The 13,873-nt window shown below is 43.5% G+C and overlaps 1 protein-coding gene across 2 annotated transcripts in view; it reads right to left on the reverse strand.

The window, feature by feature from the left end:
* The window catches only part of POGLUT3 (protein O-glucosyltransferase 3), a 25,632-nt gene extending 14,508 nt beyond the window's left edge, over positions 1-11,124 (reverse strand). Inside the window, exons 1-2 of one of the 2 annotated variants that reach the window (XM_023208191.3) lie at positions 10,737-11,124; positions 2,889-3,086 (exon numbers count right to left, since the gene is read on the reverse strand). In XM_023208191.3, the coding sequence (XP_023063959.1) occupies positions 2,889-3,086; positions 10,737-10,938 (400 nt within the window). In that variant the 5' untranslated portion in view covers positions 10,939-11,124. Of the gene's footprint in view, positions 1-2,888; positions 3,087-10,376; positions 10,693-10,736 lie in introns of those variants that run through there. The other variant, XM_023208192.3, reaches the window with a different exon arrangement.
* Between the last annotated feature and the right edge of the window lie 2,749 nt (positions 11,125-13,873).

Below are 13,873 nucleotides of genomic sequence, written 5' to 3' on the forward strand. Positions count from 1 at the left end.
TCTCACTGTGTTGCCTAGGCTGGAGTGCTGTGGTATGATCTCGGCTCACTGCAACCTCTGCCTCCTGGGTTCAAGCGATTCTCTTGCCCCGGCCTCCTGAATAGCTAGGATTACAGGCACTCACCACCACACCAGCTAATTTTTTGTATTTTTAGTAGAGATGGGGTTTTGCCATATTGGTCAGGTTGGTCTTGAACTCCTGATATCAAGTGATCTGCCTGCCTCGGCCTCCCAAAGTGCTGGGATTACAGGTGTGAGTCACCACCCTTGGCCTTAAACAATAGTTTTTAAGGCACTAGGTATTAGGCAATGAAGGACAGTGAGTCTGAGAGATGGGGAACAAATAAGGTAAGCCCTATAATTCCTACAGCCTACTGCTTAAGGGAGCTTTGAGGTTGTAGTGCAGGGAGGGGGCCTGTAGGCAAAGGCAGGCAGCCTCACTGAGTTGAAGAGACAGAGCTGACAGTCCAGGGAGACCAAGGCAGCTCTAGACTTTGTAGGACAGAGTATCTAAAAAGGAAGCACTGCACAGAGAGAACATTAGAGATGTTCCTCTGTAGGAGGTCCTCTTCACATATTAAGCAGAGCATATGATCAGTGCATGTTGGATGAGTTCTTCCCCTGTACTGGTTCCAAAAATACTACAGTTTAATTATTTAGGTATAACATCTAAATGTTTAGAATGATAATGACAAAGGATGAAAACAGATTTCAGCTGAGAAATGGACATCTAAGATATTTGCCACCTGAGTGTTCATATGTTCTTGGGGAAGACAGGGGAAGAACCCATCCAAAATGATCAGAGGGAACAGTACTTACCAGTGGGTACCAGCCAGACTGGAAAGCCTTCTAATTCATAGGGCTTGGGTAAAGTATGCAGAAGGGTATTGCCTCAGTAGCGGGGAATAATTAGCCCTAGACTAAACATGGCACTAGTCCTACCTAACAAATTGTAAAAGCAAAGCTTGGAAGGATTCAACTATTTCCCAGTAATGTAACTGCACCCCAGAAATGAGCTCAAGAAGATGAAAAAGCATCAAGAGTTGAAAACTAGACTGTATAGGATTGACAACAGATTGTACATTTCAGAAGAGAATATAATAGAATTTAGAGACAATAACAGAAACTATACAAAATGAAACAAAGAGAAAAAAGAATTTAAAAAATGAAAAGAATATCGATGAACCATAGGATTGTTTCAAGCCCAATATATGGGTAATTAGTATCCTTGAAGGTAAGGTGGAATGGAACAGAAAACATATTTGAAGCAATCATGGCCATAATTTTTCTAAATTTGATGAAATTTAAATCACTTGGATGACTTAAATTCCAAGAAGTTCCACAAATCCAAAACACAGGAAACATTAAGGAAACTGCACCAAGGCACATAATAATCAAACTTCTCAAAAGAACTGATAAAGAAAAAACCTTAAAAGCAACACAGATGAACAAAGATAAGGAAAATGCTAGATTTATTGTTAGAAGCAATGCAAGTGAGAAGACAGAGGAACCACATCTTTAAAGTATCAAAAGAAAAAAAACCCATCAACCTATAACTATAACTAGAGACAATGTCTTTTAAAAACAAAGGCAAACTAGGCCGGGCATGGTGGCTCATGCCTGTAATCCCAGCACTTTGGGGAGCCAAGGCAGGAGGATCACTTCAGCACAGGAGGTGGAGATCAGAGTAAGACCCTGTAGAAACAAAATAATGTTTTGGAGAAACAAAAAAATATTTTTTTAATTAGCTGGGCATGGTGGTGTGTGCCTGCAGTCCTAGCTACTCCAGAGGCTGAGGCAGGAGGTTTGCTTTAAGCAATTTTTGTTTCTGTTTCATATTTTTTTGAGACAGGGGGTCTCACTCTGTCCCCCAGGCGGGAGTGCAGTGGCACGATCGCAGCTTACCGCAGCCTCAACCTCCCTGGGCTCAGGTGATCCTCTTACCTCAGCCCCCTGAGTAGCTGGGACTACAGGTATGTACCAACATACTCAGCTAATTTTTTGTAGAGACAGGTTTTTGCCATGTGGCCCAGCCTGGTCTTAAATTCCTGGGCTCAAGTGATCCCCTGACCTCGGCCTCCCAAAGTGCTGGGATTATAGGTGTGAGCCACTGCACATAGCCTAGCCCAGCAGTCTGAGGTTGCAGTGAGCTTTTTTTTTGAGATGGGGGTCTCACTCTGTCGCCCAGGCTGGAGTACAATGACGTGATCTTGGCTCACTGCAACCTCCACCTCCCAGGTTCAAGCGATTCTCCAGCCTCAGCCTCCTGAGTAGCTGGGACTTCAGGCATGTGCCACCATCATGCCTGGCTAATTTTTTTATTTTCAGTAGAGACGGGGTTTCACCATGTTGCCCAGGCTGGTCTTGAATTCCTAAGCTCAAGCCATCCGCCCGCCTCTGCCTCCCAAAATGTTGGGATTACAGGTGGGAGCCACTGCGTCCAGCCTGCAGTGAGCTTTGACTGTGCCACTGTACTCCAGCCTGTGCCACAGAGCAAGACCCTGTCTCAAAGTAAACAAAATAAAGTTTTTTTAGACATTCACAAGCTGGAAGAATTCATCACCAGCATTCTCACAGTAAAATAAATATTAATAAAAATCCTTTAGGCAGAAGGCAAATGTTACTAGATGGAAATATGGATCTACACAAAGGAATGAAGAGTTCTGCAAATAGTAACTACATGGATGTTAATACACAAGATTTCTTTTCTTATCATTTAAATCTCTTTACTTAATTTTCTTTCCCTTAAAAATTAAATTGAGCTCCAGGAGGTATGTATACAATGTTTACTCTATTGCACATGACTTTGAAGTCATCAGGTTTAGGCCATTCTGAAAGGCACAGGACCTACACATAAGGCTGACTCTGCAGTATATAATAATCCTTACCTTTCAAAATATAGGGAGACTGAGCCACATGTTCATCACCATAAAGGACCTCTATCTTCAGCCCTTCATTGACAGTTTCATACATCCGATATCTCATCAAAAATGTTCCATCATTCCTGTCCAAAGGTTTAGGGACATGTATCCGGACCAACTCTTTGGGTGAAAGAGATTTGACTACTACTTTGAATGGTGTTTGACCTAAAAGGAAAAGAGATATAAACCACTCTACCATGTCATGATTATGATTTACAATTATTGGATAGGTGTTATCGGATAACTTAAATATATTGCTTATTCCTGCAGCATTGGTGGTTTAAAAAAAATCATTTACTTTGGAAGATCTTTGAGGCCAGGAACTATCATGTCTGGTTCATGCATTCTTTTTTTTTTTTTTTTTTTCTTTTTTGAGACAGGGTCTTGCTCTGTCATCCAGGCGGGAGTGCAGAGGTGCAATGCTCCAACCTCCTGGGCTCATGAACCTCCTGCCTCAACCTGCACCAGCCCCATGCATAGGTGGGACTACAGGAGTGTGCCACCATGCCCAGCTAATTTGTTTAATTTTTTGTAGAGATGGTGGGGGGCGGGATGGGTTGGAGGGGGTCTTGCTGTGTTGCCCAGGCTGATCTCAAACTCCTGACCTCAAGCGATCCCCACTGCCTCAGCCTCCCAAAGTGCTGGGATTACAGGCTTGAGCCACAGTGCTTGGTCTGGTTCATGTACTCAAACTACGGATCAGACTCAACATTGATTTACTGCGTGCAGAGAAGCAATTCATTTTTTGAAAGCAAATAAAAAATAAACTTTTTGCTTGTTTACTCTTTCCTCCTTTGGGTGGGATTAAAGCCCAGATAGTTAAAAACCCATGGACTCTAATCATGACAGATCTCTATAGTAATCGAACTTCCTCCTTGTAAAATACACACAAGCTTTCTTTGTATACCATTTCAGTATCTAATAACCTTCATTTCTGTGAAAGTTTCCCCGTTTATTAAGCCCAAATTTCAACTGGTACTTCTAAGCCCATTTCCTTAGGTAGAGAGAGATTATAGCTAGTTACCAGACTCTTGTACAAGTTCACACACATACACACACACAAACACACACACATCTTTGCAAATACTAGAGATTACTTCGGAGTCTGTTTGTTCAGCTTGAAATGAAACAGCTACACTATAATAATCCATTCCACCTTTAAAGTTTTGTGGGGTTTCTGTTCTAGGTAAATAATACCTATTTAACAAACTTTCCCTTTCCTATTTGCTGATATTTTGGCTTTGAAATGATACTGTTGTGATTAATGCTATTGTGGCCAGGAATAAACTTTGAAACTTCTTCCTTCAGAGAGTGCAGTGGATATACCATTTAGATCACCGTATCAAAGGGAAATGCTAAAAAAAGTAATGAATCCTCTGAAATCCCCAGTCCTAGCAAACAGAAAATTGTGACCAAAGTTGTTTTTCACTTCACATCTATCATATTATAAAATTTAGAATATTTAAAATATATCTTTTGAGATTACTAAACAAGTTTGTGAAATTCTTAGTTTCTAAATCTAGTAAGTATAAGATCTACTTTCTTTTGATCTTTAAGGGTTTTTCTTGTGAGGTCGCAGAAATGTTTCTCAGTCTTCAATTTAGTAATAACAATGTGGTAACTGACACCTTGCTATTAAATATTAATAACTGAGTACCAAACATAAACATTTTAGGATCCTTGAAACAAGTATGATAAAATTATGAAAGAAACCTGCTAACCTAAATGAAGTATAATAAACATGGAAGATGTTATAAAGTGGTAATAATTTAATATGAAATTATTAGAAATGTTGGCCAATTACCTGAACTGAATAAATGAAACACATAAATTATTGCTTTGCATTATTTCCCACATGGTTTCAGAAAGGCAACATGGCGCAGCAGATTGAAATCTGGACAGGAAAGTCTGGGAATTGGAAAGCCATTTCCATTACTCTATCCCCAAACTGGAAATGTACAAAAAGGTTTTCTTATTTCCTGATCAAATAGTCTTATTCTCCATACATTATTATTTTAAATAAACAAAACAGATATAAGACAAGAATTTTTTTTTTTTTTTTTTGAGACTGAGTCTCGCTGTGTCGCCCAGGCTGGAGTGCAGTGGCCGGATCTCAGCTCACTGCAAGCTCCGCCTCCCGGGTTTACGCCATTCTCCTGCCTCAGCCTCCCGAGTAGCTGGGACTGCAGGCGCCCGCCACCTCGCCCGGCTAGTTTTTTGTATTTTTTAGTAGAGACGGGGTTTCACCGTGTTAGCCAGGATGGTCTCGATCTCCTGTCCTCGTGATCCGCCCGTCTCAGCCTTCCAAAGTGCTGGGATTACAGGCTCGAGCCACCGCGCCCGGCCGACAAGAATATTATTGACTGTGACTTTTGGGAAAGACATATAGAAAAAAACAACTAGCTCCAAAATGCGTCAATTATTTGTAAATTGAAAGTATTAGATAAATAATTATGGTCGCTTCCAGTTGTAATATTTTTTGTTGCTGAAATACCATTTAAAAGTCACATTTCAAAATGTATGTATACAACTATAATATAGCCATTGGAAATATATATTTTAAATGTTCAGTTTTTTTTTAATAGTAATCTTTCATGCCTGTGTCATCGTTGACATGAAATTAATGTTAGAATTAATGCAAGATAATATTGATCAGGACTGAAATAGAAATAAGGAATCCTAACCTCATAAAAGAGAAAATGAGAAGAGTGAAATTTCTAATTGCTTCAAATGGAAGGAATGAAAATTCTCGTTAGCTCTGGGGACTCATATAGTGGCACAGAATTGAGGCTCAGCGGCTGGGCATGGTGGCTTATGCCTGTAATCCCAGCACTTTGGTAGGCCAAGGTGGGCAGATCACGAGGTCAGGAGTTTGAGACCAGCCTGACCAACATGGTGAAACCCCTTCTCTACTAAAAATGCAAAAATTAGCCAGGCATGGTGGCACACACCTGTAATCCCAGCTACTCAGGAGGCTGAGGCAGGAGATTCGCTTGAACCCAGGAGGCGGAGGTTGCAGTGAGCTGAGATTGCACCACTGCACTCCAGCCTGGGCAACAGAGCTAGACTCTGTCTCAAAAAAAAAAAAAAAAAAAAAAAAAAAAAAGAAGGAATTGAGGCTCAGCTTGAGTTTTCTACTTAATAAATTCAAACTTAAGAAAAATAGCTGACTGGATGAGAATGCAGTGACTATGTAGACAAAAGGAGGTTGGTAGTATCAAAGTGTTACATCATCAGAATCCGAAATCTTGAACATGTTTGATTTGGTAAGAAATCAAACGCATATTTAGAAATTAACTTAGTACTTTTTATGGGCTTGAGACTTTCATATGTATTTTCTGTGTCATTTATTTCCTACAAGAAATTTGAGGTAGATATCTGTCACTCCCATTTTATAGATCAAGAAACCAATGCTCCAAGAAGTAAAGTAACTTGCCCAAGGTCACATATATAATGAGCAGAGGAGCCAATATTTGAATGTAGCTTTGCAGCAGTCACAGTTGGAGGAATACTTCTGGCACTTTGGATACATTGGAGTCATCTCCTCCTCTGTTGTTTAGGAAGTTCATTAAGGCTCTCTACAGCTGCAACAAAAGTGTTGACCCCACATGCTCAAGGGAAACAAAATCCCAGAAGGCCAAGGTGTTGTACCATGAGGCTAAATGGAAATCCTCCTAAAATATCTGGCTAGCTACCAACGATGAACACCTTCCAACATCTTATTGTAAACTGACGCATGACAATCATATTAAGGATGATGTGATAAAACAGAAAAAGCAATGCAGTAGAAGGTTAAAGGGCTGTTCCTGCCTTGGCTCTGACACATTCGCTGTGGAGCCCACCAGGCAAGGCATTTTAGCTTCACTGAGCCCAGTTTCTTATGTGTAAAGACAGTAATATCTATCCTTCCTACCTTACAAGACTATTTTAGAGGACAAATTAAGCAAGGCATAGTACAAAACACTAAAGTACTACACAACCAGGAGGTAAGATTATTTTGTGAAGATATTATTACTGATGAAGATAGATGACTGAGTAGAAAATAACTATTTATATCCTTCCATCTTGACATATTTCAATCATCCCTCCCTCCACCCTTTCCCTCTTTTCATCTATAATACTCAGCATCTCTGCCAGGCATTGTGCTAGAGGCTGGGAATATAACAGTATCAACAAGTACTGCCTACATTCATAATTGAAGGAAATGTTCAATTTAAGCAAGAGTTTACTGAAAATAAAGATACAGGTTTTTTTCTTCCCCCCATCCAAGGACAAAGACCTTGTAATTTCTGTCTGTGAACCCCAGTTTGAGATGTCCTGCTTGAGATCACTGAAGTTCACAATATTTTTGTTATCTGCGTACTTGGATATATGTAGCATAATAGTGGCATTCAGATAAATTCTACACTTTGAATGGGAGTGATAATAAGGGAACCTTTCTCAGTTGTGTACAACAGGCTATAGCTTGAGAAGATTTTTCCTCTTTTCCAATTAGTTCTTTTTAGTTCTTGTGTGTGTGTGTGTGTGTGTGAGAGAGAGAGAGAGATGGGGTCTCACTCCGTCACCCAGGTTGGAGTGCAGTGGTGCAATCTCAGCTCAATGCAACCTCGGCCTCCCAGACTCAAGAGATCCTCCCACCTCAGCCTCCCCAGTAGCTGGGACCACAGCTGTGCACCACCACGCCTGGCTGATATTTTGGATGTTTTTGGTAGATGGGTTTTGCCATGTTGCCCAGGCTGGTCTCAAACTTCTGAGTTCAGGCAATCTACCTGCCTTGGCCTCCCAAAGTGCTGAGATTGCAAGGCATGAATACCAAGCCATTCAATTGGTTCTTGAAGAGGGAAAGACCTCAGGACTTGGAAGTGAATGTTGGTGGCAGAAATGTAAAAAACTAGTTGGGTGAGTTTTCAAAACTATAGGGCAGCTTTTTAACTGGAAGCCAGAAATCAAGAGGCCTGAAAGGAAACAAAGGGAATCCAAAGGAATGAAAGTAAGGTTGTCTGAAGTCTTCATTTTATTTATTTATTTAGAGAAAGGGTCTTGCTGTGTCGCCCAGGCTGGAGTGCAGCAGCACAATCATAATGCACTGAAACCTTGAGCTCCTGGGCTCAACTGACCCTCCTGCCTCAGCCTCCCAAGTAGGTAATTTCTTAAATTTTTATTTTCAGTAGAGATGGAATCTTGCTATGTTGCCCTGGCTGGGAAGTCTTTCTAAGACTAAAAAAAAGAAAGTCATAGATCGTAGGGGTAAACCAAGCAGAAACATAATGTAACTTTCCTTCTGTTAAGATATTTAATAGAAACTGTTTGTAAACTGTTTTTTCATTTGTTTAAAGAATATATTTTTGTATATATAATATATATGCATACATAAATGTACACACAACTTTTAAGTCATGTATCATTTGGATCTTAATTGAGAGTCTTTAATATATATCAGAGGTTGGCAACTATAGCTAATGCAGCTCACTGCTTGTTTTTGTAAATCCTGTAAGCTAACAATGATTCTTGTGTTTTTAAAATGGGGACGGGCATGGTGGATTATGCCTGTAATCCCAGCATTTGGGGAGACTGAGGCAAAAGGATCCCTTGAGCCCAGGAATTTGAGGCTGCAGTAGCTATAACTGTACCACTGCACTCCATCCTGGGTGACAGAGACCCTGTCTCTTAAAAAAAAAAAAAGGCGGGGGGGGGGGGGGGGGTGGTGGCTGACTCCTGTAATCCCAGCACTTTGGGAGGCCAAGGTGGGTGGATCATGAGGTCAGGAGATTGAGACCATCCTGGCTAACACGGTGAAACCCCGTCTCTACTAAAAATACAAAAAATTAGCCGGGTGTGGTGGCGGGCGCCTGTAGTCCCAGCTACTGGGGAGGCTGAGGCAGGAGAATGGCGTGAACCCGGGAGGCGGAGCTTGCAGTGAGCAGAGATCAGGCCACTGCAGTCCAGCCTGGGCGACAGAGCGAAACTTCGTCTCAAAAAAAAAAAAAAAACGGCAGAGGGAGGGTTGGAGAAAAATCAAAATAATAATATTCTGTAACTTATGGAAAATTATGTGAAATTGAAATTTCAGTAGCCATAAAAAGTTTTATTGTAACATAAACGGGTTTGTTATAGGTCCTTGGCTACAAAGCAGAGCTGAATAAATATGAGAGATGATATCACCTACAAAGCCTAAATTATTTACTATTTGGCCCTTTAAAGAAAAAGTTTGTGAAACCCTGATATACACACATGCGTTTCAGTCAATACAGTCGGAATTATTTTCCCTAAATGCTATCATGCATATGAAACCAGATGTCTGAGTCTTTAGGGTTTAACTGGTAGACACGTTATCAAAGCAATGATCAAAGACAACTTCAGGAGTGGTGTTCTGAATCAAATGTAGAACACAAGCCACTGAGGTGGTTAAGGGAGAGGCAGACTGTTGCCTCAGCGCAAATTTCTCCAGTGGCTCGCTTTTATCCAGTTATAAAGTCATTTGCTTGGCATTCAAGGCGCTTGAAGACCAGTGGCTACAATGAACTAGCCTTTTCTGCTCAGTATCATTAAATTACAGTACTTACTTTCCCGAACACCACGGTCTCTTAAGTCTGTGTGCTTTTGCACATGCCGGGGTGTCCACCTACATGCCTGCCCAGCAAACCTTCTCATCCTTCAAGTCTCTGCTCCTGAAACCTTCCTGGACTTCTCCAGTCTCTGGCAGTGCTTCAATGTTGCCACCGCACTCTGTACATACCTTCATTATCTTGTACAGTGATCAGTTATTTGCATGTCTTTTACCAACAGACTTTAAGTTCCCTGATGGGCAGGCATTTTCATCCTTAGATCCCCAGCAGAATTACCAAACGCAGAAGTAGACATCAAAGAAGTATTTCTTGAATGAACGAAATTTTAAAAATCATTAAATCGAAAAGTGAATTATGTTTGGCTCCTAAATTCTCTGCTTTGCCCAACTGTCAAGACTCCCTTACCCCTTTCACAAGCTGGGACACACTTCTGGCAGCTATGTTCCCAGCAGGACTAGCAGGGGCGGAGGCACTGGGTTATTCTAATTGTCTCTTCGCTGATAAAACAATGTGCTAGTTGGCCAGAGCCCCAAACTTATACATTAGCAAATTCTACTGGCAACAGCGTGAAACCAGCAGGACAAGTTTTAAGAAGTTGCAAAGGTAAGACGTGAAGGACAACATGGGAGGAGGACCGGGCAGAAAGGGATTCAGGACGAGATCCATCTCACCCTCGGTGGAGGGAAAACCGAATGATTTCTACTGAGTTTCCCTAGTTTCTGTAATCTGCTTTCAAGAACTCAGAACTGAAAAGGAAACAAAAAACTAACACTTAAACCCCTCCTCCTTCCTATGGCTCTGACATTTCCTCTGCGTAAGAGTTCGTTGCTCCAAACCCATCAGGCCTAAACCGTGTAATCCGACGCGATCCGTGGGCTTGATGACTCACCACTGGAAAGCGCTGCCTGCAATCCCTCACAGTTCAGACAACTAAGTCAGAGATGAAAACCAACGTGTGACTCACGGCACACTCCTTGTAACGCCCGGGCGCCGTCCATTCGCAACATCAACCCCTGCACATTAAATGCGGAAGCGCCCTTGAAATTCATTCATTCATTCCATAAACTTTTGTGGTGATTTTTGCCCGCTTTGATTACGGGCGGGAGAAGGGAAGAGGAGCTGACCAGACCCAAAAAGGGGCGACACACGCCGAGGAGGGACGCCACGCAGGCCGCGGGCGGACTCCAGGGCGGCAGGGACGCGCAGGGACCCGGCCGCGGGACGAGGGAGGCCGGCGGCTGGACACTACCTGGGGGCGAGCGAGTGAGGTTCTGGCCCTCCGAGTTGACCGCCTGCAGGTAGAAATAGCGGACCGGCAGGACGACGGCCGCCTGCAGCCCGGGCCCCCACACCAGGCTCCGCGGCGCGCTGACCAGCACCTCCGGGGCCCCCGCGGCCACCAGCAGGGCGAGGCGCAGCTGCAGCAGCAGGGCCCGAGGGAGGCTGCGCATGGTCGGCGGGGCACAACTGTGGTCCAGCTCCGCAGCGCCGAGGAGGGGCCCGGAGGGCCGCCGGCCGGGCGGGGACTGGGGCCCACGGAGGGGCGGGTCTTTCGGGCGGGAAAGATTGCGGCGCAGGCTCCCTTTCCCGCCCTCTGTCCGGCCCCGGCTCCAATCACCCACTGCGCGCCCTGCAGGGGTCGGCGATGGGCGCGCCCCTTCCTCCCCGCAGCCCCATAGGCCGGATGGAGGAAAGGGGTGGAGAGGCCCGCACAGAGACCGAGGCTGCGAGTGTGCGCTGTTGATTGCCAAGGCCTCGGGCACGCCTGGCCTCGACCTCCAGTGGTCTTTCTCCTTCTTTTTCTTCCTTCTTTTCCTTCTCTTTTCTTTCTTTGTTTTTGTACAGACAAGGGGGCTGGCTCTGTCGCCTAGGCTGGAGTGCAGTGGCGCGATCACAGCTCACTGCAGCCTGGAACTTCTGGGCTCAAGAGATTCTCCCGCCTCAGCCTCCCAGGTAGCTGGGATCAACTATAGGTACACGACACCACGCTGGCTAATTTAATTTATTATTATTATTATTATTACTACTACTACTACTACTATTATGTGTAGAGACGGGGTCTCTGTTGCCCAGGTGGTCTTGAACTCCTGGTTTCAAGCAATCCGCCCGCCTCGGCCTCCCAAAGTACCGGGATTACAGGCCTGAGCCACCGAGCCACCGGGTCCGCCGCTCTGGTGTTTTTAAAGGACCCGGTGGTGATTGTTGTGGGACGATGAAAGGGTCCCGCCCCAAGATCGATGTAGTTTAGGGAAATGCCTTTTCCCAAGGAATGAGTTTACAAGATGAGAGCCAAGGTCAGGCCCCGCCCCGGCCTCCCTCACAGCCCGCTGTTCACAGCAGCACCGTTCTCTTGTGGCCTGTTTTGTTGCTTTTCTGCTCAACAGCCTTCCTCACAGAACTGTGATCCCCACCACTCCTCCCTTTTCCCGCTTCCTCCCGCACTCCCCTTCTTCCAGCAGGTGTTTACTTAACATCCACGGAGTTTGGGCCAAGCCCAGAGTGAGGAGCTGGCCACTAGGGTGGCCGAAGACCAGGCCTTGCCTTGAGCCCGTGTGTGAGCTTTACCTCAAAGCCAGAAACCTCCCGTTCCTCTGTAATCCATGTAGGAGAAGGGGTGGTGGTCTCAGCCACCTCCACCACTCCTCAGAAGATGAACGCTGGATCCAGGAGAGATTGTCAAGGCCACTGTCTGCCTCTCTTTTTTGATCATTTGATCCAATTTGTTAACGATTTTTCCTCCTTTTTGTCCTCTTATGGTCTGAATCTATTTAAAGACAATAAAGATTTTCCTCTGGCTGAATGAGCCAGAAGGAACTCACACCCCAGAATGGACACAGGGTTTCTGCACCCTCTTGGGGGTCCTTAATCCCCAAAACATCAGAGCCAGGCACTAGGCAAGCCTTTGTCTACCTCACAGCTTTAATTGTGCTACTCAGCATTCTTGCTATGACCAAGTTTTACCAGGGCAAAATCTTTCCCACATTTTCACAGTTCTCTTGACCTATTTTAGTAATGCTGAACAGTGCTTGTGAATGGTGTTCTTTGTACTTTGGAAAGATTTTCAGGAACTGGTAGTCAGTTGCTGGTAAATTTTAGGGCTAAAGTGTAACATCACTTGGTATTACTTTCATTGATAAATTTTATTTTGTGGGGGTGTCTGCTTGCTTTAAATAGCTTTGCTCTGTTCCAGCTATCACTTAAAAAAATTGTATGGAACACATTTTGCTCACACTCTTTCAAAATCTGACTTAAAACAGTTTCCAGAGAAATAATCTGAGGTTTGCTGGTACTGGATGATAGTAAAACATGGCCTAATAAATTACATAACAGTTGCGTTAACACCCAGTGTTTTTTTTTTTTTTTTTTTTTTTTTTTTTTTTTTTTTTTTTGAGAACACGTCAGGGAAGCCATATAATTGTACCTGAACACAGTCGTGTTTAGCAATACTAAGCCTGCACCAACCTGTTTTCTTTCTCATCTTAACCTGTCTCCAAAGAGTATATCTCTTCAGAGCAACCAGTGCCTTGACCAGACTCTTTATCATTAATCAAATTTCATTCATTCAACACATATTTATTAAATGCCTACCGTATTTTAGATACTGTATTTTGACTCAAAGTGCCTGTAGTTTAGTGGAGAAGAAAGGCAAAGAGGCAATGTAAATAGCCTATAGGTGTTAAAATATGGGCCTCAAGAACTGCATGGTCTAGGATTTTATCCCACTTAAAAACTAACAAGTTGGCCTGTTACTGTTTCATGGATGCTGTCAAAAGATACAACACTCCTGTATCAAAGAACTTTATTATTCACTGCAAAAGCAGTAGACAGAGCTTTATGTTGGTTTACGTTTTGTTCCTAAGCCTCCCAAGCCTTGTGGGGACAATGCACACAGACTCTGATGGATGCCTCAAGCGGGTTGCATTACAGGACAGGAGCACTGAGCTAAAGGAATTTGCCTCTTTTAGGCTACACAGAATTAAGCCTGCTCTTTGTGGGTGGGGAGATGTTATCTCATCCCTCAACGTTGCTTGCTACAAACACTGCCCAGAGAAATGGCCTGATAAAGAGCTGGACATTAGAGTGGCAGACCAGCAAGAATGATCAGAGAAGTTCAAGGTCCATGCAGAAAGCCTGGCATAGCAAGCAAGAATGATCAGAGAAGTTCAAGTGCCATGGCAGAGAGCCTTTTCCAATATAGTACAGTGTACTTATACACTACATATGAAGGCCAGCTAACCTAGTCTTGGGAGAACCAAGAGAAGCTTCTGAAAGAGATGACATCTATGCTGAACCTTGAAGGTCAAATAGGAATCAGCCACATAAAGAGAAGGAGGAGAGCATTCTGGATAGGAGGAACATCATGTATAAAATTTTAAAGTAAATGAT

Source organism: Piliocolobus tephrosceles, chromosome 13 (genome assembly GCF_002776525.5).
Source record: "Piliocolobus tephrosceles isolate RC106 chromosome 13, ASM277652v3, whole genome shotgun sequence".
Taxonomy (NCBI): Eukaryota; Metazoa; Chordata; class Mammalia; order Primates; family Cercopithecidae; genus Piliocolobus; species Piliocolobus tephrosceles.